The sequence below is a fragment of the Rhodamnia argentea genome, chromosome 3 (genome assembly GCF_020921035.1).
Source record: "Rhodamnia argentea isolate NSW1041297 chromosome 3, ASM2092103v1, whole genome shotgun sequence".
NCBI lineage: Eukaryota > Viridiplantae > Streptophyta > Magnoliopsida > Myrtales > Myrtaceae > Rhodamnia > Rhodamnia argentea.
In genome coordinates, this window is record NC_063152.1 from 24,230,584 (window position 1) to 24,254,755 (window position 24,172).

General features: G+C 41.6%; 1 protein-coding gene across 10 annotated transcripts; it reads left to right on the top strand.

Moving 5' to 3' along the window:
• Window positions 1-110: 110 nt before the first annotated feature.
• On the top strand, window positions 111-23,504 carry LOC115757152 (chromatin structure-remodeling complex protein SYD). 10 transcript variants are annotated; one of them, XM_048276117.1, is made up of 37 exons: window positions 112-411; window positions 635-784; window positions 887-948; window positions 1,496-1,611; window positions 1,717-2,121; window positions 2,206-2,468; window positions 5,073-5,224; window positions 5,292-5,356; window positions 5,430-5,912; window positions 6,040-6,233; window positions 6,763-6,860; window positions 6,974-7,159; window positions 7,286-7,466; window positions 7,553-7,747; window positions 7,851-7,894; window positions 8,058-8,114; window positions 8,267-8,363; window positions 8,469-8,641; window positions 9,493-9,706; window positions 9,797-9,922; window positions 10,014-10,103; window positions 11,877-11,993; window positions 12,108-12,188; window positions 12,403-12,510; window positions 12,870-13,039; window positions 13,327-13,405; window positions 13,501-13,575; window positions 14,502-14,599; window positions 14,719-14,826; window positions 15,368-15,425; window positions 15,516-15,746; window positions 15,861-17,118; window positions 17,220-17,612; window positions 17,691-17,828; window positions 17,909-21,497; window positions 21,531-21,556; window positions 21,587-23,504. In XM_048276117.1, the coding sequence occupies exons 2-37, from the start codon at window positions 671-673 to the stop codon at window positions 23,302-23,304; spliced, it is 11,562 nt and encodes a 3,853-aa protein (XP_048132074.1). In that variant the 5' UTR covers window positions 112-411; window positions 635-670; the 3' UTR covers window positions 23,305-23,504. The 10 variants fall into 10 exon arrangements, with proteins under 10 accessions (XP_048132076.1, XP_048132074.1, XP_048132071.1 ...); XM_048276119.1 differs by having other exon boundaries at window positions 111-411; window positions 17,909-22,086; window positions 22,723-23,504; XM_048276114.1 differs by having other exon boundaries at window positions 17,909-22,639; window positions 22,673-23,504.
• Window positions 23,505-24,172: the final 668 nt, after the last annotated feature.

Sequence of the window (24,172 nt, forward strand, 5' to 3'; positions counted from 1 at the left end):
AAAATAATCAAAATAAAGTAAATATCGTAAGACGGCCGAAACCCAAAAGCCCACACCCCACCACCATCTCCAAAGCCCAACTCCAGAAAAACCATCGAAGCAGCAAACCTGCCCTCCCCGATCAGCTCAGAACCAGAGAGCAACAGAGAGAGCAGGGAAGAAATCGGAGAAGCAGGAGAAATCCGCCCGACTCTAGGTCTCAGAATCGATCGGCGAAATGAGGAGCAGGAGCGGGAAGGGGTGACCCCGCCGGGCCAGCACCGACGATTTCGAGGCCGGCCGGCCGCCGCGTTCGCCGGCGACCACCAACAGCGGCGTTGCCCTCTTCCGGCGCCTTCGAGGCCACCTACCTCGGGTAACCGCGGTGCAGAGGCTGGCTGACCTCGCTGAGGTCGGTCGTGTCAGGATTTTGTAAGTTTCGAGGCGTCTGAGGGTTTTAATCGGTCATGCAGATCATGTAGGAGTTAACAGTGAACACTCCTTTTAATTTTATTTTGGGTCATTTTTTCTCCTATGGTTGGCGGAAGGGTCTGGTAATCGTGTGCCTGTGCTGTGCAATTTATGGTGGAAGGCGCTTTTCTGAGTGCGAATGGCCTGGATTTGACGTGCTTTGATGTCTTTCTGGTTTGTGAAGCTTCATTCTGGGGTTTGCATAGTGTGATCGGACCGAATGGCGGCGCCTTCGTCGTCGCACCATGTCGAGTTGGAGGCGGCCAAGTTCCTGCAGAAGCTCATTCAAGAATCCAAAGACGAGCCTGCCAAGCTGGCTACGAAACTCTTTGTGGTGCGTGCTTGTTCTTTGACCATTCACTGTTTCTGTTGTTCCCTTGAAGTGCTTTAATCTTCCCTCTTTGGTAGTACTTATTGACTGCCATTAATTGCTTAGATATTGCAACACATGAAGTCGAGCGGGAAAGAACACTCGATGCCGTATCAAGTAATATCAAGGTAACAGCCTTGTTTTAACCAGCATATGTGGAGGATTCTTCAAATAGCTAGATTTGAAATGTTCTAGAGACTTGCTTGAGGGGAAGAGTTACCTCTTTGGTGTGTGGATATGCTGACTGTAAGTGCTAATTGTCTTTATGGACATGTTTCTTCAGTTTCACGTCTTACTTGACTGCCATCATGTGGATTTGGTGTGAAAAATGCAGGCGAATAGATCTTCAACTGTATTTCACATTTCTTAACCTGCAGCATCTCTGTTACAATGATCAATTGATGCTTTTTATGCTTGAATATGAGGTTTTCCTTTTCGGCTTATGCAGAAGGAGATGTTTTATTTACCAGTTGTGTGAGGATCGCTACTCTCTTTGGTGCAAATAGCCTAATGATGGTTTTCTTTGATTTTGTAATATGTATCTTATGGCATCTGTAAAGTGGCAGATCGAAGCAGGAGGGACTTTTGAATATGTCTGAATTACATTTTTGTCGATTCTTTCTTCTTGATCTGGTTTCTCTCACATAGCTTTTACTTTCGTCCGCTTCTCTTAAGGGCTATGGAGACTGTGATTAATCAACATGGTCTCGATATTGAGGCCTTGAAGTCTTCACGCCTTCCTTTATCGGGGGGAAGTCAAACAGGAGAAGCTGCCGCACCTACACATGCTGGTAAAATCTCCTATAAAATTTCATTACCCTCATGTGGGAAAAATTACTTTACAAACTTGATGTGGCACTGGCAGTGCGTCACTTTTTGCTTATATGATCTTTCAGGATCTTCACAAGCGGCCCTCCCTACCACAGCAGGCCTGGCTGAAAATGAGATGTCTAAGAGCGATCCATTTTCTTCAAATAGGCAACCAGTTGGTCCAAACGTTGGACCTGTTTATTTTCACGAATCCGCAGCGCATAGAAGTGGTCATTCACTCGAAAATGAAGGTTTATCCAGTTTTGACCCAAGGTCTGCTGGTTTACAGTCACAGGAAAGGCATGATCAGGCAAGTTGGGGAAGACAGCCGGAGGGTAGAAAGCTCGACACTAAGAGAAAAAGAGGAGACTCATCAGGTGCTGAATCAAATGCCGAGAATTTCCAGAAAGTCGATTCCTCTAATTCTTTGGTCCATCAGAGGAAGGGAAAAATGAACAAGGTTGAACCACTGGGGAGTTCAATAGTTGGAGGTGAGTAATTAAACTCTTTTTTTTCCCCCTTGAAATGGCTATTTGATGGTTCGACCTCATCTTTACCACTTACTGTGTAATCAGTTTCAAGATCCAGGCTGGAAGATCAAATGCAGGCGGGTGGTTCTTCACATGGTTTTGCTCATAAGATGCATGGTGAAAGAAGCATGGAAGTCCTTCCTGTTGCAAGTTCTACCGAGATTGAGCAGAGCATGAGCAAAAGTGCCTCCCAATTCATATCCTCTGCTCGAAGGGACGACGTTTCTACTGCTGTTGGCTCTGGAAGTCTGTTGGAACATGATAGAGGAAAGTCAAGCTTTCTAGACCATGCAAGAAGGAACATTCAGGTATTCAATTTTTATACTTGAAGTTTGAATGTGCGCGAGGATGTCGTATGAAGGGGCTGCTATTCAGTTCGGTAGTTAACTTTATAAAACACTTCCTTCCAAACGCGAATTCCCTTATGTTTATGAAATAAGTTTTTGTTGAGGTCTGATGTCCATGGACTCAAAATCCACTTGCAGATGTATCTTTTATTTTATATGTTGTGATCTGACTTGAATGCATTTCGTGAATAATTAGATACTGGCCTGCAAATTGTGTCTAATGGTGGAGATTTCATTTTCTATCTTGACTGTTGCTGCCAAGGACAATACTGTTCGCTCTACTTTGATCATCTTGTTGTTGCCTGGTCATTCAATGCACTTTCTTGTCAGGATCTTTTGAATTCACTTCTTTTTCAGAAAGCCTCTTATGAGAAAAGGGGGAAAACACTTGGTCATTATCACCAAGGACTAAGAAAGGTAGGTGTTGCAGCCAAAATACAACAATATCCATCAACAGTTGATGTAGAGTGATAATAACAAGCTTGCCCTGTAACAGTATTGGGCAGTGGGCCATATTGTTAAGAGGCTGAGTTAGCAACTGGACACGAAACTTTACCTTTAGCTAGTTGAATTGGTCATTAGGACTTCTGCATTATGGCTAGAGGTAGCAGTGGCTGTTGTAGTAGTGCATTTCTGGTATCAACAGTTGATATTATACTGTCCGATCCTGCCACAAACTCTTTCAAGTACTTCAACAGCCTTCCATCAAGGTGATCTTGTTGTTTTTTATTTTCCCATCAGTGCCTGTCAAGAGTGTAGCATGGAAAAAGAGGGTTGTCTTTGACAGGAGACACTCTTTAAAAGACACAGGCATCTTTCAACCCGGAAACGGGCTTTAGGCAAACTTGCTGGGCTGGACTAATATCTTCTTCTAGAATTTTTGAAGGCTTTTACAATAGTGAGATATAGGGCCATTTACCAAAGAATGGGCATGGGCATATTTTAACACGGAAATGGGCTTAAGGCATACTTGCCGGGCAGGAATAATATCTCTGTTTATAATTTGTAGAGGTTCTTACTATAGTGAGTTTTAGGGCCATTTACCAAAGAAATATAGTAGTTTATCAAGTTTTGGGCAAAATAAAAGTAAACACAATGGGCTTTAAAACTGGTTAGCTCAATAAAGCCCATGACCCAAATAAGGTAAATAGTTTTTAGTGGTCTTGACTAATTATTGCAAATGTAACTGGATTATAGAAAACAAAATTTGATGACTTACATTGTGCTTTTTTATCTGTTTCTTTATAATCGATGAGTCTCAACCATCTTGACACAAGAATAAGGTGGTTCATCGATTTAATTCTCTCTCTATTCTTCCAGTTTTCACGGCAAAATCAATGTTAAGATGTGACAAAAATATTCAGCCTCTCGATAATTATTGGAGTCCTTGAGTTATCAACGGTGTACTCTTTAACTGTAAATGTAGAGTATGACAATAAGCTGTTAGATCATCGTGAAAGGATTAGGGAGAAGTTCTAATGATACCTGACCGTGAGATGCTGGCACAGAAGTTCCAGAAAGAGGTCTTGGAGATAAAAGGAGCACTTTTTGGTCTGGTTTAATAGTAATATCTCTCTGCCTTGGTCCCCTCCTTCCTCCTTCATTTTTGCTTTGGTTTGATGGATTTTTCCAGTTTCGCCTATGAGCTTATGATAGCTGCATATTGGTCCCTTTTTTGGTCCAAAGTTTCTCGTGAAACAAACAAAATGGTTTCATGATGACTGAAGTTCTGTTGAAGATCTAAATGGCAGATTTGAATTTTGCTCCACATATGCATTGCTGCAAATGCGCACTTCAATGTTAGTTTGGCGTGGAATCAAAGAGGTGGTTGTTGAAGGATAATGAAAGGTTTATGATTAATGACTAGGAATCTATCTGTACAATACTAGAGAAGTACTTTGAAGTAATGGTGACAGACATTAGCTGTGGAGTGCTTGGAATATACAGGGCAACATGGAGAAGAAATTATGTGCAGTAGGCCTGAAGATGATGAGAAAAAGATAATCTAATTATTGGGACCTGAGCTACCAAACTGTAATCTCTAAATCTTAATTCAATGTAAGAGTTGAGCACTTCCTGAGCCACCAAACTGTAATCTCTAAGTCATAATTCAATGTAAGAGCTGTGCTTTAATTACTTGAGCGCTTCTTGAATTGTTATTGAAGGAGGTATTTGTAATATTAATTGTTGAGGTGACAATATGGCTTGATGTAGTCATCAACTCCTGGTTTGATATTGCATTTTAGTGTCAAAGCCTTGATCTATTGTTTTCAACTCTATTGTCGATTCTTCAAGCTACAGCAAATGCAAGAACCTTTCTTCATGTGACATATCTTGTTCATACTCTCTGAGATCTGTTTGAAGGTACCTTGTCAAGCTTGCTAAGGTGCTCGTCTTTAGGTTTTCCCAGTAATTTCACTGGAGTTAGCATTCTGTCCCTTCTGGGTGTTGTCCTTTAATGGGCTCCTATGCTTAAATTTTGGCACATGCTGAGTTTCTGGTATGTAGGATTTACACCACCCACTGACATGTATATTGGGAACCCATGCTTGTTTGCTTGTGCAGGATCCTGGGCAGAATAGTGTCTCCGAAGCGATGTTGCCTAGAAGTTCGACTTTCAAAGAGACAGGGAAACGCCTTTCTGTCCCTGGCATGCTGTTTAAGGAACAACAGTTAAAACAACTCAGAGCTCAGTGCCTCGTTTTCTTAGCCTTCAGGTAATAAGCTCTTTATGAACCTATTTTGGGTAGACATATTTCTTATCAAACTTTTGGTTGCTCACAGGAATGGTATGGCACCAAAGCCTTTGCACCTGGACATAGCTCTTGGAAATATGTATCAAAAAGAAGGTATGCATCTTTTCGATTGAACATTCTAGTTTTAATCCCTTTGCATCTTTGCAAGTTAATGAGCAAATAACAGGTGGCTCTATGGATGGACATCGACCTGAGCTAGTTGCTTCTAAAGAAGTTGCACAATTGTCTAATGAGCCCTCAAAAGTTCCTAATCTGGCAAATCCACTTGGTAGACTGAATAAGGTCGGGGAAACTGAGAGAAACTACCCAGCTTCAGCAGCTGGAAATCTATTGGGTTCCAATTTTTCGAAAGAAGCCAACCAGCCAAAGCTGTTGGAGATTAGTGGCAAATCATCTTTAGACCATAACGCTCATGAAGAAGAAAGGAGACGCCTTATAGCTAATAAAAATCTGGAGTCTGAGATGCAAAATCAAAGTGACTCACAGTTTCGTGGTGATACCCGCCAGCCAATAGTATCAAGTGCTATGGAGTTGGGAGTTGGCGGTCAGGTCGGAAATGTCGAGAAGGATAGAAGAGCTTTTATCGATGAACATCACAATGGAATTCTGATGGATGCTGAAAATGGGATGCCAAGAAGTGTATCTCGTGGTAAGAACTTAAAATATTCGAAGAGATTATTTTGGAGGTAAATGTATTTTGAGATGGGTCTCTCGATGGAGGCAATAAGCCTTCAGTTCATCAATTTGCTATTAATAGCTGTTTCTCTTTATCCTAGAAGTGCCAGCAGTGGGAGCAGAAGAGGAAGAAGAAGATAACTCACCCTCTTGTGGGCTGCCACCTCCAAAGCACACCATGTTGGAGAAGTGGATTATGCATCAGCAGAGAATAAAATTCTCTGATGAGCAGAACTGGTCTCAAAAGCGGCAGAAAGCTCGGCAAAGAATTGCCACGTCCTTTGAGAGGTTAAAGGTCAGTCAAGGGAAATGTGCTAGTCGCTTACTCTTTGTACTTTGTTGTGCTGTATGTCCATATTTATACTTTTCCACCCGACCCTCCTGATATCTGGAGCTAAATTTTTTGGGGTTTTTATTGTTTATGTAAGAAATTCTATCTATTTGCGGCTTCAAAATGTTTGGACAAGAAAGTATTGCTTCTGGTGGAAAAGGAGTTTAACCTATTTCTTTGACTTTCTCTAGGTTTATGGGACAAATGAAGCTACGGAACATTTTACTTTATGTGCTTATTTAGTCAGTGAATTCTGCTTTCTTCATAGGACCTTTAAGTGAAATTCAATCAAGCCCATGATAATCACACTGAAGATATAGTTTTGTTGATGACATGAATTTTCATTAAACTGATGCTGAATCTATGGGACAAGGACCAACAAACATGAGTTAGGACATTGTTGTCATCCTTACTAAAATGCTTTGATTAGATCCCTGTGTATGAAAGGTACATTGTGATTATGGCCTCTGCTAACTGCTATAATGCCTGGCAGAAATCTGTGAGCTCTTCTGAGGATTTGTCCACAAAAACCAAAAGTGTCATTGAATTGAAAAAGCTGCAGCTATTGGCGCTTCAACACCGTCTGCGGAGGTATTTGTTGTCCATTCAGATTTTCATTTATTTTAACGGAGAATACTTTTCTCATTTGTGGCATACTCTATTTGTCCTTAAAAGTTCTGATGCAGTCTGCATTGTTTGTGCAGTGATTTTATGAATGATTTCTTTAAACCAGTAGTGGCTGAAATGGATCACTTGCGATTATTCAAGAAACATAAACATGGTCGCAGGACAAGACAGATAGAAAGATATGAACAGAAAATGAAGGAAGAACGTCAAAAGAGAATTCGTGAGCGGCAGAAGGAGTTCTTTGGTGATCTAGAAGTTCACAAGTATGTCTCTGTTTCTGGCTTTAGTTTGTGGTATTTTCATGTTGTTTGTATGTTTTTGATTTCAATTACCTGTCCCCTATGGTGCTCTAACTGCTTATTATGACTTCATTTATTCTTGACCTTCAGAGAACGACTCGATGATGTGTTTAAGATTAAGAGAGAACGATTGAGGGGTTTTAACAAGTATGTGAAGGAATTTCACAAAAGGAAAGAAAGAATACATCGTGAGAAGAATGACAGAATCCAGCGTGAGAAGCTCACTCTACTTAAGATCAATGATGTTGAGGGGTACCTGCGCATGGTACAGGTAGGACTTAGATTCATTCAGACGCCATTGATTCTTCCTATCATTTATTTTTGTCGTTTTGACATGGAATTTCAACATTGTCGCAGGATACGAAATCAGATCGTGTTAAGCAGTTGCTCAAAGAAACTGAGAAGTATCTTCAGAAGCTTGGTTCCAAGCTACAAGAGGCGAAGGCAGTGGCAAAACGCTGTGACAATGATATTGATGAAGAACAATCTTTAAATGTATTGGACAAGAGTGAATCTATTTTTGAGAATGAAGATGATTGTGACCAGGCAAAGGTATGTTACTTTTTCTGTTTTGTTTGGTAAACAAGTGTCACTTCTGAACTCTCCTTAATTTATACTTGTCTGGCTTGTTGTATGTTCCGAACGCGTTCTGCAGCACTATAAAGAGAGCAATGAAAAATACTACATGATGGCTCACAGGTACTGTTCCATCTCTCGTCATAACATTTTGTAGCTGCTGAAGATTTACTCTATAATCTTATGGCCACTGTCATGTCCTGGTTATCGATATGCATGCATTTTCTACTTTTACTGGGATTACTTGTGTTTCATGTACTTATTGAGAAAGAATAATCTTCTGCAGCATAAAAGAGAGTATAGCAGAGCAGCCAACCACTCTAAAAGGTGGAAAGTTGAGGGAGTAAGTCTCTCTGTCTGTCTCTGTCTCTCTCTTTCCTGCAACTTCCTTTTCCCTTCCAAAAGCCTTATGTTTATCCTTCTTACCTGTCTGAGGGAGGTTTCTTTTGCCTTACCCAATTTGAGATCCTTTACAACATAGTATCTTGCCTTCAGGTACCAATTAAATGGTCTAAGATGGTTGGTCTCTCTGTACAACAATCATTTAAATGGAATACTTGCCGATGAAATGGGCCTTGGTAAAACTGTTCAGGTTGTTATCCGATAGACCCATTATTATTATGAAGCAGCTTTTCTTGCTTTCGGTAGTCAGAGTTTTCTTTACATGCTACTGATTTTCTGATACTATTTGTTTTAGGTTATTTCCTTAATTTGTTATCTGATGGAGGCAAAAAATGACCAAGGGCCTTTTCTAGTTGTTGTACCTTCTTCGGTTTTACCCGGCTGGGAGTCTGAAATCAAGTTCTGGGCCCCTGGCGTGCTTCAAATAGTCTATGCTGGTTCTCCAGAAGAAAGACGTAGATTATTCAAGTAAGTTAATCATCTCTCTTAGTTTAATTTACTTGTTTTTTTTTTTTTTGGGGGGGGAGGGGAGGGGAGGGAGGCAGCAGTCAGCTTCATCTGAGTGAGAAATTAGTCAATCTTCTGGAAATCGTTCTTCCTTGGCCTTCTTGTGGCATGATGGCTGCCCCTAATCCCTGGTTAGAGATTGCCACTGCGATAGGCATCTCAGTAGTATGTGGAATTTACAAAAGTAAAGGGTTCATCATCTGAGTAGCGCTCAGTGTCTTTATGCATCAGGTTCATCTCAGTAGTATTGTAGCTCAGAAAGACGGATATTCCTTGCTCATTGTCAGACAATCAGTAGCCCTCAAATTCATCAGTCACCAACTGTTAATATGCTTGTTTGAGTGTTGATTTATACTTCCAGAAGTAATTATCTGAATATATACCCGAAGATGTTCACGACTTATGGCATAGATTTGTAGATTCAATATTTTTAGAGTACAGCTCTGTTTTTGTTTTCTGCAATCAGCACCCTTTCAGGATCCTTCATTCATCCTTCAAATGAATTGATTAGAAGGTAGGAAAGTAAATTGTAAATGGTGCTCTCTGTACCTAGATACCTGCCCTTGGTTGTTGGAGCTTTGCTGCTTTCAGCTTTGGTCTCGATGTGGATTTCACCTACATGCATCCTGAATAAGTTCACTTGTGTCAGTTTCTCATTGAATTTTGCTGTGACCAAAAAGTTCTATGCATCTGAGTCTGGCATTATATGGAACATTGACAGTTACTTGTCCAGTAAATCTTTTGACTTTGACACTAGAAGTCTTGAGATTTGTTTTGCTTCAACATATGATGCTTCGTGTTATGTTTTCCAGGGAAAAAATTGTTCATCAGAAGTTCAATGTCCTTCTGACAACATATGAGTATCTTATGAACAAGCATGACAGACCGAAATTATGCAAAATACACTGGCGCTACCTTATCATTGATGAAGGTCACAGAATTAAGAATGCTTCTTGCAAGTTGAATGCTGAGTTGAAACACTATCAGAGCTCCCACAGATTGCTTTTGACTGGGACACCATTACAGGTGCATCATATAGGAGATTGTTCGGTCTTTATCTTGTTAGTGGGTGTTGGGGCAATATATTGACCACAGTATATATCCAAATTTGTCCAGAACAACCTTGAGGAGCTGTGGGCGCTACTTAACTTCTTATTGCCAAATATTTTCAACTCATCAGAGGATTTTTCTCAGTGGTTCAACAAACCATTTGAGAGCAATGGTGATAATTCACCAGATGAAGTTAGTTCTTCCTAAACTTTTGATATTTAGGGTACACAGAGATATTGGTATGCAGCAAAATCTCACATTAATGTGTCCTTGTGTCATTCAGGCACTGTTGTCTGAGGAGGAGAATCTTTTGATTATCAACCGGCTTCACCAAGTTCTTCGACCATTTGTGCTTCGAAGGCTGAAACACAAGGTATGTGGTGTTTAATAGATGAAATGCATCTGATGTCCCTTCTTAAGAATGCAACCAGTTGTGCATTTGTCTTGGTAACTGTAATTACCGTAAATTTGATACTTTTGTTGTCCTATTCATGGGAAGGTATTTGGAATATCTGTTGTCATTTGACACTGTAACTAGCATGCTGGACCAGAATTTGGTTTAATTCGTTATAATACCTCTTTGGCCGTTTCGTTGGCTCTGGATTTTGTGCCTTGATAAGGCATTGTCCCTACGTAGTAGAGCATGCCCTCCCTGGAACTTGGTTATACGCGCATTAAGAGTTCAAGGTCGTATTAATGCACTGACCTTAACTTTCTTATGAATGTGGTGAAAAGCTGAATCCAAGCAAAACTTTTAAGTTACTGGAGCACTTAGTATGTACAAACTACAACAGCAATAAGTATTCTAACTGAAAAAGGTGCTGTAATCAAGTTGTCTTATTTATTACTTTTATGAGTTCTACTGAAAAATCCAGAAGCATCCAATATCTACTACATTCACCTGGCCGCCTTAAGTCAGTACAGAAATGCCACTGTTAAGACAATTTCCTAGATAGCTTTATGCGTATGTTAGATAGCTTTACGCATATGTAACAATGGACTGGCACTTAAGGAGCTACAAAAAATTGAATGTGGCCTACATAATATACAACGGGAATAATGCACCTCTTTACAGAGAGAGCTAGTGACATATTTTTATTACTGCTCCAAGGAATGGGATAATATTTCATAAGCCAGGCTTGCACCTTACGGGCTTAGACAGAGCTTTTATGCTAAACCATATTTTCAGGGAAGAGAACGAAAATAGACTGCGGATGGTGGATCCGCTACCTTACTATGTCTACTGAACTGCCCTTACTACCCGCTTCCATATGATTGACGCTTGAAACAAAAGATTTCTCTCCTTCCTGTATTTAAGTTACATGGCCCAAGGAAAAAACCTGAGCGACGGAATATTCTCTTTCGAAGTTTCCCCTCTCAAACTTCTTTCAACAGGACAAGTAACAGGAGATGTGCTCCAATAGCTTGATTCCAATATTTTGTGTAATTTAGGCAATCTCCAAAAGACTTGTCAGTTAGTCTTTTCTGGTTAGATTAGCAGTGCCATCGAGCCGAAATCCTCTTTTCTTGCTATATCTTAGCTCAAGCAACTGGGCTCAAACCCATTCAATGGGTTAAGATACTTTAGTAAGTGTAGCTTGATCTACATACGGTTATTTCTAACAGAATACGTACTTACTGAATATCTGTCATGTACAAACTCATTTCTGATGGAAAGTTTTCCGAGTGGGCCTTTCTAATCAAATTTGGCAACTTGCTATTCTGGTAAGTTATGTGGTTGGCTTCCATATTATCAGGCATCTTTATGCTGGTCGCATTTGGTGTCTTATTGATCACCTTTTGCTGATGCATATGTAAATTACCAATGTGACATATGTAAATTATCACCGTTTTCTGAGTGGGCCTTTCTAATCAAATTTGGCAACTTGCTATTCTGGTAAGTTATGTGGTTGGCTTCCATATTATCAGGCATCTTTATGCGGGACGCATTTGGTGTCTTATTGATCACCTTTTGCTGATGCATATGTAAATTACCACTGTGACATCTGTTAATTTGATCATTGAGATGAAGAGATGGGTTAAGGATGCTGAACGTGGTTTCTTTGTCAGCTGAATGTTGATGTTTCTCATACCTTTGACAAGTTACTTGGCTAATTCATTGCAATGTTCCATGCTCTTCTGGTAGGTTGAAAATCAGCTTCCCGAAAAGATTGAAAGGCTAATAAGATGTGAAGCCTCTGCATATCAAAAGCTGCTGATGAAGAGAGTGGAACAGAATCTGGGGTCTCTGGGGAATTTTAAGGTTTAGTTTCTGGAATTTTGCTCTCTAATGGAAGAATTTTGTAAATTGTCTCACTAATCGCAAGTTTTTGGCCAATATTAAAGTATTCCTTTCATTTGGCTGCTTCTTTGCCAGGCACGGGCAGTGCAGAACTCTGTAATTGAGCTTAGGAATATATGCAATCATCCTTATATCAGTCAGCTTCATGCAGATGAGGTTTTTCTCTTCATTCATAATGTGTTTCGTTCTCTGTGATGTATTGATTTGCAAGTTTAGGAGGTATTCTTGAAATTCTTTTTTGAGATAAACAACTCCAAAACTAAAGCTTTTATGGTACCTTTTACTCTGAAATTGTAGCATACGGTCATTTTATGCTTGCATACTTTTTTCACTTGGACATATAGAATTAATTGAGTTGTGTTTTTGCTAGGTTGATAGTTTAATCCCCAGGCATTATCTGCCTCCAATCATCAGACTCTGCGGGAAGCTAGAGATGCTAGATCGTTTGCTGCCGAAACTGAAAGCTACGGATCATCGTGTAAGAGGGTCATGTGCATACTTATATTACCCACACTATATGTATGAATGTCATCTATCATATCCATGTTGAACATTTCATTATTGAGACTCTTCCACTGGTCAGTAAAATTAGATTACTGTATTATAGTGATGGACGTTAATTTTACTAGTGTCACTTTAGAGTGACATCTGAAATTATGATTCTCATATCATGCATCAATGATCTTATGATTTAGAGGAATGTTTCCTTTATGGACCTCGTCGACATCTACATAGTTTTGCTTGGAAAAACTTGGCATTTTTGTACCTTTTGAATGGGCTGGTTTCTGTGCTAAGAAACTCATATTAGGGAGAAAATTAAATTTTCTTATTCATCAGGTTCTGTTCTTTTCCACAATGACGAGGTTGCTTGATGTAATGGAGGAATATCTCGGCATGAAACAGTATCGCTATCTTCGTTTGGATGGGCACACATCTGGGGGCGACCGTGGTGCTCTTATTGACTTATTCAACAAGCCTAATTCTCCCTTTTTTATATTTTTACTGAGGTAATATTGGGTAACTTCCTGAAAATTGTAAGTTATTAATTTGTTGGAAATTGGTTTTTTCTTTGCCATCTAGCTCTAACAATGAATGTGGTAAGATGGCCGCTTGCATTATACTTGGCCAATTTTCGGGCACTGCTTCTCATAGGATGTTCTTTGCTATTTTCTATGATACTGATGTACCACTTGCAGAAAAATGCCGAGCCCCAATTATTTAATAGTTTTGTTGATGGATCTTGTGGTTGGATTAGTTTTGTTCTGTATTGATGACAAAGCTTTTTCTATGTTAGCATCCGTGCTGGTGGTGTTGGAGTAAACCTTCAGGCAGCTGATACTGTAATCATATTTGACACTGACTGGAATCCACAGGCAATATATGAGATCCTTCCCTCTTATTTTTTAGCTATCATATAGGAAGATTCTTTGTAGCTGAAAAAGCTTCTCTTTTACTTGGAGCTTCTCAGGTCGATCTCCAGGCACAGGCTAGAGCACATAGGATTGGCCAGAAAAAGGATGTACTGGTTCTTCGATTTGAAACGGTTAGTTTGTTTGTGCATGAAGTTGCCAAGTTCATGTTTTAGTATTCAAGTGTCTGAAGTTGACAAGTTTTCGGACTTGCATGGTCATTTTCCCATTATAAGATTAGCATAACGCTCACAACAGAAGTGATTTTCCCCTAGCATTACAAAATTTCCGCACAAATATTCAATAACCAACTTCCTTAAATGGAATGAAAACAATTTCTACTTAGCTATATCATATCTTGAAGAAATGAAATATGCAGCTGTCAATGGATTCTGTGATTGAATGCTGCTAGACAGAATTTCTCAATATGAGAAAGCGATTCTAAATAGTGTCAAACCAGAATTATTAGATATAGATTAGATCAACCGCGGATATGCGACTCCATTGGAAAGAACATTGTGCCTATCGTGATTTGGCGCAACTGATGCACCAGCTTCCGATGTAGTATCGAGAGAAGCCTGCCCTACGGTATTGTAACTTTATTCAGCTGGCCTAGCCGATGGAGTGGATGTAGCATCCCACTCTATTAGCTCTTGTAGACCTTCCTTTTAAGAACCGAGGGAATGAAAGTGGAACCCTTCCTTAAAGATAGGAGAAAGGAATCAGATAATTTAGGCTCTTCAGCAAGTTGGAATTGATGTCAGGCCCTTGGTTAGGCCGACATAGAGGAAACCATACCCTAGGATCAGCTTGCGAATTTGTGGGACCATATTAGAATCATTACCAATGGCATGCTGTGTGCCTAAGTGCGAATAGACAGTGCAAGCCTTGTTATGCCGGAACTTTTGTCCACGTTATTAGGAAGTGCTTCCAGTGTGCCTTTGATATGTTGCTTGCCTTGTTCTAAAAAATTCCCCATATCTGTTGGGTGTAACATGCCAGACACTAGCATTTGGAATGTGCATTTGCTGAAATCTCTCTATCTACTTAATGTTCTAAGGTTCAAACTGTAGAAGAACAAGTGAGAAAATCAGCGGAGCACAAGCTTGGAGTTGCCAATCAGAGTATTACTGCTGGCTTTTTTGATAATGACACCAGGTAAAATGATATTCTTAAGCCAGTAGTTCCTCCTGACCAGTGACAATTCCTTTCTCAGCGAAGTAGAAGTTCAAAGGTCTCTTAGAATTAACATAAGATGTGTTTGTTTCATTTCACAGTCCAGAGGATCGAAGAGAATACCTAGAGTCTCTGCTTAGAGAGTGCAAGAAAGAGGAAGCTGCTCCTGTCCTAGATGATGATCGTCTAAATGACATTTTAGCCCGCAGGTACCACAAGTATAAATTAAAAATTAGAAAGTTTTCCCTGCTGCATTTAGTGTACTTGTGGACCTCAGGCAAAGTAGTTCAGTGGTTTTCATTTTTTTTTTTAACATTCCTGCTTGGTGGCAGGTGAAAATTGATTAACATAGCCATCGGAATCTGTTTGTTCTTTCATTTTTTTGGTTGAGAAGATGTTTTGGGATACTTGTGTCTGTGTAGGTAGTTGAATGGAAATCAATCTCCATTTGGAGCAACCCACTCTCTTTTTTTGGGTGTTCCTCTTTAGCTTTGCTCTTGTTGATGTCGATCGATTGTTTAGCCAGAATCCCATATTAAAACTGCATGCTTGCACATCACTTTGTATTGCTCCCTTTGTTGGACTGACCTTCTGAGCTGTAATTTTCCATGACATAGAACTCTTCTATTTGCCAGGTCCTCTTTCGCCTTTATTCAGTATTTGTAGTTTTCTTTACTTCTTTCCTTCCTGTTTCGTCTTCATGGCTTGAACTCTCATCCCTGTATGTATATGTGGTATAACTACTTGCAGCGAGCCAGAGATTGATGTGTTCGAGTCAATTGACAAACAAAGACATGAAGAGGAGATGGTATGCTTTGTAGGATGATTAATGTAATGTATTTGCCGAACTGTTGTTGCCAACTGATAATTGATATGGATTGATGCTTCAACAATGCAGGCCACATGGGCAAAATTGGTACATGGACGGGAGAAAGATGATTCGAAACCTCTACCTCCATTGCCTCCTCGCCTATTGACTGATGATGAGTTGAAAGAATTTTATGAAGCAATGAAGGTGTATGAAGTATCAAACAGCGGGATGACGTCGACAAATGGTGTGAAGCGGAAATCTGGGTATGCAGGCAGCCTTGATACTGAACAATATGGACGGGGCAAGCGTGCAAGAGAGGTTTGTTTATTTTGTCTGTTTTTAGAAATCTCCCGATTGACTATGATGATCTTCTATGGCATGTGCTCGCTTTGAAGGATCCCTTACCTTTTCTTTGTATGGTTACTTGCTCAGGTGAGGTCATACGAAGAGCAAATGACTGAAGAGGAATTTGAGAAAATGTGTCAAGTCGAATCTCCTGGATCTCCTAAGTTGAAGGATGAAGATGTAAAAACAAACTTACCTGTAGAGCCCAAAGGGCAGGCCGTTGTTACACAGCCTTCGGCTCCACTTCCTCTGCCTGTGGCTCCACTTCCTCTGCCTGCATCATCTCCTTCTATACAGCCATCACCCGTGAGCGCAAAGAATGAGGTAACACCTCCAGCTAAACGAGGACGAGGAAGACCAAAACGAGTGGTTGCACATAGTTCTCCAACAGTACCTGTTGTTATAGCCCCTACTGAAGCTGTTAAACTTCATGGAGACTCACAAGGAGTTCTTTCTACCCACCCAGCTTCCTCCGGTCTTGAGCAATCTCAGGTATCAACTCCTTTGAAAACTGATGTCATGGTCATGCCTCAATCTGCTGGCGGATTCACACCTACATCCCAGGCAAGTCCTTTTCCTCCTACTGTTGGTCCTCAAACTACCCCTGGAAGTCATTCTGTTCCGCCAGAGGCAAAAGAACCCGGACGGAAGGCTCCAGGTCGAGCGGAAGCACCAAGAGGCAGGGGAAGAAAAAGGGCTGTGGTGGGTCACGCAGCTTCGGATCACTTACCTATTCTGGATCCAACAACAAAGGAGCAATTTCCGAGTAAATCTGCTGATTCAACAATGATTAAGACCATTACTCCCAGTGAAGGTGCTTCCATTTCTCCTGCAACCCAAGGTCCTCAATCTACTTCTGCAGCATTAGTTGGAGTAGATTCGAGTGGGACATCGATTCCTGTTGTAGGAAGTGCTTTGAACTCCATGCAGCCATCAGGCCCTTCACCTCTGTCTTCTACTGTCGTAGGTTCTCCATTGATGAGTTCTAGCCCTTCCACAGTTTTGGAGATTAGAGGGGATAGTCAAAAAAGTCAAAGTGGTGGTGAAGCACCAAGGCGTGGGCGAAGGAGAAAGACTCCCACATCTCACACTTTATCTGATGGCCCTATTGGTCAGGATGTGAAATTGAATTCAAAAGCAGACCAAACTGGCAAATTAAGTGTTAATGAGATGAATAAGCTAGAGGTCTTTAGTATTGAAATCGGTAATGTTGGGACTGCAAGAGCTGGTGAGCTCTGTACACCAACAGGTGGATCTGTTCTGGACACGAAAAATTCAGACTCTGTTCAAAGCAAGCAGTCAGTGGGCTCATCAGCAGCTCAAGGTGGTGGCCATGATGTCTCAAGTGAGTACCTGCAGATGCATGAATGATAAAACGAAATGTCAGTTTCTTAAAACAAGATAAGTTTTTGTAGAGAGGTTACTAAGCATTTGGAATTTATGCAGGTTCCTTAGGTCAAATTCAAAGTGCTACTTCAGCTGATGTGGCATCTGCATCTTCAAAAAGTGGCGGGCCACCAGGAAGTGCAGGTGGAAGTCCATTGCCTTTCCCTGTACTAACAAGTACTCTTTTGGAAGGAGCACACGTGGCTTTGTCAACATCTAAGTCTGCAGCATCCATTAGCCTTGATTGTTCTACACCTTCAGAAAGTAGCAGTAGAGCTGTGTACTCTCAAGACGGGAAAAATGCTCATGGCTTCGTTTCAGCCTCAACTTGTCCTCCTGGTTCTGTTCAAGTTACAAGGCAAACTCGTAAAAACCAGGGCAGAGCTGAGACACCCAGGCGGAGGGGCAGGAGGCCGGCTTCTGTTTTGACTCAGGTTCCAGATGTCTCATCAGGTCAGCATACAAAATCTATTTTTCAGACACATGTTAAACTTGCAGAATCATTTGTAAATAAAGCAATTCTTATGATAGGCAAACAAGATGTTGATGGTCAGCAGCTGATAGATGTTACCAAGGATCCAAAGTCTACATGCCCAACTGATTCTCCTTCTAAATTTAAATCACCTGCCAACTCAACAGGAGGCCAGGACACTTCCTCCAGACCTCAGAGTAAAAGTCCACCTCACTTTCTTTTTCTCTTTCTAGGCTTATATTATAAGCCTCAATTTTGGACTTGTGATCTTTTGCAGGCCTCAATTTTGGACAAAAGAACAATGCTGATGTCCGTTATGTTGCTACTATGATGAAGGAAATTTTGTCGGAAAACCGGTTGTCCAAAACTAAAATTGGTGAACGGTTGCATGGAGAGAGTTTGTGTACCTCAATCTTGCAAAGTTCAGGTGATGCTTCTGTTGAGGTGAACAAAGAGCAGAGTGTAATGAACTCAACTTTTTCAGGTAGATCAATTGCAGAAATGGATACTCCTGGGGTTGATCTTCAAACTCAGAGTAATCAGCATGAGTTTGAAGGTAGTGGAGCGGTAGAAGAGAAAAAGTTGCCAATTGTTTCAAAACTTGTAGTCTGTGCCCTTGAAAGTAAGGTAGCCACTGGCTCTTTAGGCACTTTTGTCAAAGGGCAAGTTACTTCTGAAAGCTTGGATGAAATGCCTGCTGTTCCTCCTGGTTTTGAGAAATTTGACATTTCAGCAAGCAAAATGAAGATTGGTGGACAAAGTGAAGTTGTGTACGCACTTCCATCAGTTGCAAGTGAGACCTCCCGTGAGGTGACTGTAAACCGAACTTCTGAATATGCGAAGGAGTCAGCTATTTCATCAAAAAAAGTAGCTACAGATAGTGACAAGAACTCCTCTATGAGAGATGATTCTGTTTCAAACGAGGCTCACGACTCAAGCTCTTGTATCCGTGAACCTCCATCCCTGACCACTGTTGGCTCTGCTGAAACAGGCACTGGTTTAACACTACCTGATGGAGAGTATTTCGTGAAGGATGTTGCCACAGAAGTTATACATGCAGATTTAAATCTTGTAGAAGAAGACAATGTTAAACAATGTGCTTCTGACGATGAGAATAAACTGAAGACCATTGAGAAAACCCCTGCAGATGCAGTAGAATCGACTGAAAATTTTTGTCAGAGACAAGCTGCTTGTGGTTCGGACAATGAGAATAAATTCAAGTCCATGGAGAAAGCTCCTGCAGATGCTATAGAATCGACTGAAAATTTTTCTCGGAGACAATCTGCTTCGGTTGATGGTCACGCATCCTGCATGGGGGTGCCTTTGGCATCTTTAGGCAAAGCAGGGCTGACAGTGACTGGCGTGAATAGTTTTGGTTCTGAAGCAGATATCTCTTGTAGGGACTCCGGGAAGTCTTCTTTTATTGATGTTGCCAGTTCTATTGGCCCCTCCTCAGAGACAACAATTGGCAGTGATTCAGGTGGTTGTGAAGTAGAGACAGCAATCCTTGAGAGTCAAGGCCATTCTGCTGTGCCTGATCCTACTGCCTTACAGGAAAGCGATGCTGAACGAAAAACTGAGCTTCCATCAGAGGAGCACCTGAATTCACCCCATGGCAGCAGCCTCGATGGCTTCGGAAGATCAACGAAAATTGATGCTGTCAGTGATTATCATGAAGTGGTTAGATCTTCGCTTTCAGAGCATTCAGTACAATTGGTGCCCCCTGAGACTTATTTGGTTGGTGATGGCCGAATAAATGATTCCCAGGCTGTTCGGGCTAGCTCAGGAAATATCTCAGAAAGTGCTCTCCCCTCGCTCTCTTTGATGACAGAGGAAGGACAGAGCGTGAATGCATGTGAAAAAGTTCATGTTGGAGGCTCTGAAGCAACCCAGGACAAGGAGACTGCTGTTTGTGATGCTGTCCCTCAGGTTAGTGAAATTGTCTCAGGAAGCGTGCCGAAGAACATGGATCTGATGCTAGCTTTGGCGATGAAAGGAGATAAAACTGAAGCCCCCTCAGAGAATGTTCCGATGACCAGTGGAGTTGCTTTACTGGAAGCAAAAGTTGACGAAGCTCAGACTTCTGACAGAATGGAAGTTTCTGAGAATGCTGACAGGGTGTTAGGTAATTTGTCAAGAAATGCAGATTTACCTTTAACAACCAATGGAGAAAATTCAGAAAGCTCAATCCCCATGGATATCGACATTGGCAGCTCAGTTGTGAAAATACAAAGAGAAGGGGAGGAGAATGGTGCTGTAGATAGAACCAACTTGCCTGTGGTCAACGGGGCTTTGCCTACATGTATATTGGAAGAAACACATCCCTCTTCAAATATCTGTGCAGGTGAAGGACCTATAGGGGGCTCAAATGTCATGTCTTCGGCTGATTTTGTTGAGACACTGGGTGGAGAAAAACTTGAAGCTGAGGCAGATGCTTCTCTGGAATTAGGGAATGGTTCAGAGAATCGATTGGGAGATGCATGTCTGCCTTCATCTTCCATGGTAATACATGAAGGAAAAAGTGACAATTCACCAGTCAAGGAAATCAATGATGGTGAAATTGCTTCACAAGGGAGTGAGATTGTGCCTGAACTTGCATCAAGAAGCATGGAATCTTCTCAAGTGAATCAGCTCGAGCCCAGATTGGTATCTGAAAAACACATTGCTTCCCCAGTGACAAACATCGAGTTGTCTGAGATGAAACCTGGAGTACAAGAAACTGATATTGGTGCTGGCAAGGATAATTCTCAGTTTGCTGAGGTTCTTCCTGAAGATGCTTCCGACAGAAATGAACCATTACCAATGCAAAGGACAAGTATGGAAAAAATTCAGGATGACTATGAGGAGGAAGCAGATGAGATTTGCGATGGGATTGATGCTCCTCATGTTGATGGGAATGTACCTGTAAACCTACATGAGGGAAAAAGTGACAATTCACCGGTCAAGTGTCCTGTTGAGAGTTCGGCATCATTTGAGAAAGTACAAGGGCCTATCGAGGAAATCAATGATGGGGAAAATGCTTCACAAGGGAGTGAAATTGTGCCTGACCTAGCATCGGGAGACAAGGAATCTTCTCAAGTAAATCAGCTTGAGCCCGGAGTGGTATCTGAAAGACTGGTTTTTTCCCCTGCGACATACGTCGAGTTATCTGAGATAAAACCAGGAGGACATGAAACTGATATTGGTGATGGCAACGATACTTCTCACATTGCTGAGGTTCTTCCTGAAGATGCTTCCGACAGAAATGAACCATTACCAATGCAAAGGACAAGTGTAGAAAAGATTCGGGATGACTATGAGGAGAAATCAGATGAGATTTGTGATGGGACTGGTGCTCCTTGTGTTGATGGGAATGAACCTGTAAACCTACCACAAAGGATGGAATGCTCTCAGGAAGAATTAGTTGAGGACTCCTCCAAGAAGAGAGCCGACGAGTATGAAATTGTTGATGTGAGAGATCCTTCTCGGCTTGGGGTTGTACCTGATGATGGATCTAATGTGGATCCTACTGATGTTGCGACTGAACGTACATCTGGAAGAAGTGAGCCTTTATCTACCCAAATTATAGGCACAGAAAATGTTCAGGACTCCTTCGAGCAGAAACCAGGACATGGTACTTCAACTGATGATGGAATAGATAATACTCCGGTGGGCGCAGTTGTGCATGAAAATCCATTGGAAACCATGGATCCTCCTCAGGTAGTTGAGCTTGAGAATGCCTTTGACAAAAATGAACCTTTATCTTTTCAATTGACAGAAGAAGAAACTGTTCAGCCTTCCTTTGAGGAGAAACCAGCAGAGCATGAAACTGCAATTTGTGAGGGAATGGATGCTGCTAAGTTGGGTGGTTCTGTGCGTGAGTATCCATCTGAAAGCATGGATGTGGATCCTGTGGATACATCTGAGAGAGATGGACCACTGTCTTTCCAACTGCAAAACAAAGAGAAGATTGAGGATTCCTTGGAGGGGAAAGCTAATGAAATTGTACAAGGCGATGGGGGCATTGCTCTCCTAATTGAGGAGGGGCCTGAAAATATATCAGAAAGCAAGGACCCCTCTCAGGTTCCTGCAGTTACTTTGGAAGATGTATTAGAGGAAAATTCCTCTTTGTCCTTGCCAACGGAAGATGAGAAGGTTGAAATCTCATCAGAGAGAAAAGAGGAACGGCGTGATACTGAATTTGGCAATGAGATAGATGCTTCTCCGGTTGGTGGGGCTGGGCTTGAAATGGTGCCAAGTGTCGATGAGTCTCAGTCTGCTAGTATCGTACCTGAAGATGTTTGCACTATTGATCAGTGCTCTCGCCAAGTGAAGAATGAAGAGAAAGTTGAGGACCCTGCTGAGGTGAGACTGGATACTGAAGTTGGTGACGGGAAGCATACTTCTCCGATGGGTGCGGCTGTGCTTGAAGAGGTACCCAGTGTTGATGAATCTCAGCCTGCTAGTATTGAACCCGAAGATGTTTCCACAATTGATCAGTCCTTTCTCCAAGGGAAGAATCAAGAGAAAGTTGAGGACCCTGCCGAGGTGAGACTAGATACTGAAGGTGGTGATGGGAAGGACGCTTTTTTGGTTGGTGGGGCTGTGCTTGAAGAGGAGGCCAGTGTGGATGAATCTCAGCCTGCTAGTATTGAACCCGAAGATGTTTCCACAATTGATCAGCCCTCTCACCTAGGGAAGAATCAAGAGAAAGTTGAGGACCTTGCCGAGGTGAGACTAGATACTGAAGTTGGTAATGGGAAGGACGCTTCGCCAGTTGGTGGGGCTGTGCTTGAAGAGGTGCCCAGTGTGGATGAATCTCAGCCTGCTAGTATTGAACCCGAAGATGTTTCCACAATTGATCAGTCCTCTCTCCAAGGGAAGAATCAAGACAAAGTTGAGGACCCTGCCGAGGTAAGACTAGATACTGAAGTTGGTAATGAGAAGGACGCTTCTTCGGTTGGTGGGGCTGTGCTTGAAGAGGTGCCCAGTGTGGATGAATCTCAGTCTGCTAGTATGGAACCTGAAGATGTTTCCATAATAGATCAGTCCTCTTTCCAAGGGAAGAATCAAGAGAAAGTTGAGGACCCTGCCGAGGTGAGACTAGATACTGAAGTTGGTGATGGGAAGGATGCTCTCTCGGTTGGTGCGGCTGTGCTTGAAGAGGTGCCCAATGTGGTTGAATCTCAGTCTGCTAGTGTTGCACCTGAAGATGTTTCCACAATTGATCAGTCTCTCTTAGGGAAGAATGAAGAGAATCTTGAGGACCCCTCTGAGGTGAGAATGGAAATGTGTGGAGCTGATGATGGGGGGGATCCTACTCAGCTTACTGGGGTTGCGCTGGCAAATGTACAGACTGGAGGTCAGTCACAGGTTGCTGCATCGTTGCCGGAAACCAAAAATGCATCTTTCCAGGTGGATGGCGAAGAGAAAGTCGAGGATTCGTCTTTGGAGAAGATGGAAGCTCATGAAGATATACTTGGTGATGGAATTGATGCAGGTGGGAATGCTCCTGGAAGTGCATCAGAAAGGTTGGGTCATTTTCAGGACGTTGGAACTCTGACTGAAGACTCGTCAGAAAAGAACCCACCTCCATCTTCTGCCGATGCAAACGATGAGTCGGTAGAGAAAGTTGCCGAGGAAATTCCAGTTTCTGATGACACAGAAGGAAGTAGGAGTGAGCTGGATACGTAGAGATTGCTACGGAGAGTCCTTGTAATTTATTGTGTTAACTACAACGTCACCAAACATTAGCTCATACAATGTGTTTTAGTAGCTTAGAAAATCATATTGCTCTTGTACCAACCTGTCTTGCAGTCGATGTATATGGAGAATAGGGACACATCTTTATATGTAAATTGCAAAGGCTAGTGCCTGTTTCGGGGTTGCTGTCACACGTGTCATCTGAAAACCTTATGATGCAGGGCTTATTATCATTAGTCGGAAGTCTCTGAAAGCTCTGTATTTTTACCTAACTTAAAATGGATTTTAAAGCTTTAAGACAGACAATCAGGGCTCGCACGTTTATGACCGGTTTTGTACATACGGGAAGTGTTACTGCTAAAAGCCATTTTTGAGACCAGAATGCGGAGCTTCATTTATAGCCAAAACTTTATTGGACTGCTCGCCAGGATTGATCGTCTACTCAGTCCCGTGGTAAACTAATGGCGTAGGATAATTAAGCATAGTGACAGCCATACTCAAGTTGTGATAATTTGAGGGAATAAACATGTGATATTTATTACAAAAAAACTCTCTACTACTATGACATTTGGATTTGGAGCTTGTCTGGTCCTCCAAACCTTTTCCCATATTGTTTAGGAGGGTGAGTAGAAACAAGTTATACCTAGATTTGTTTGATAGTGGTTATGATCGCTATGAAAGCCATATCATTCTGCAATGGTTTTGCAAAGGCCATTTAACGGCTTTCTAATAGTTTTGTAAAGTTTGATTTATTTCTTCATAAAATATTCAATATTTTATAACGTCTATATAACGGTCATCGTTTTCGATTATTACCAATTAATTTATAACGCTTTCTTGACGACTTTCTCTTTCGTTT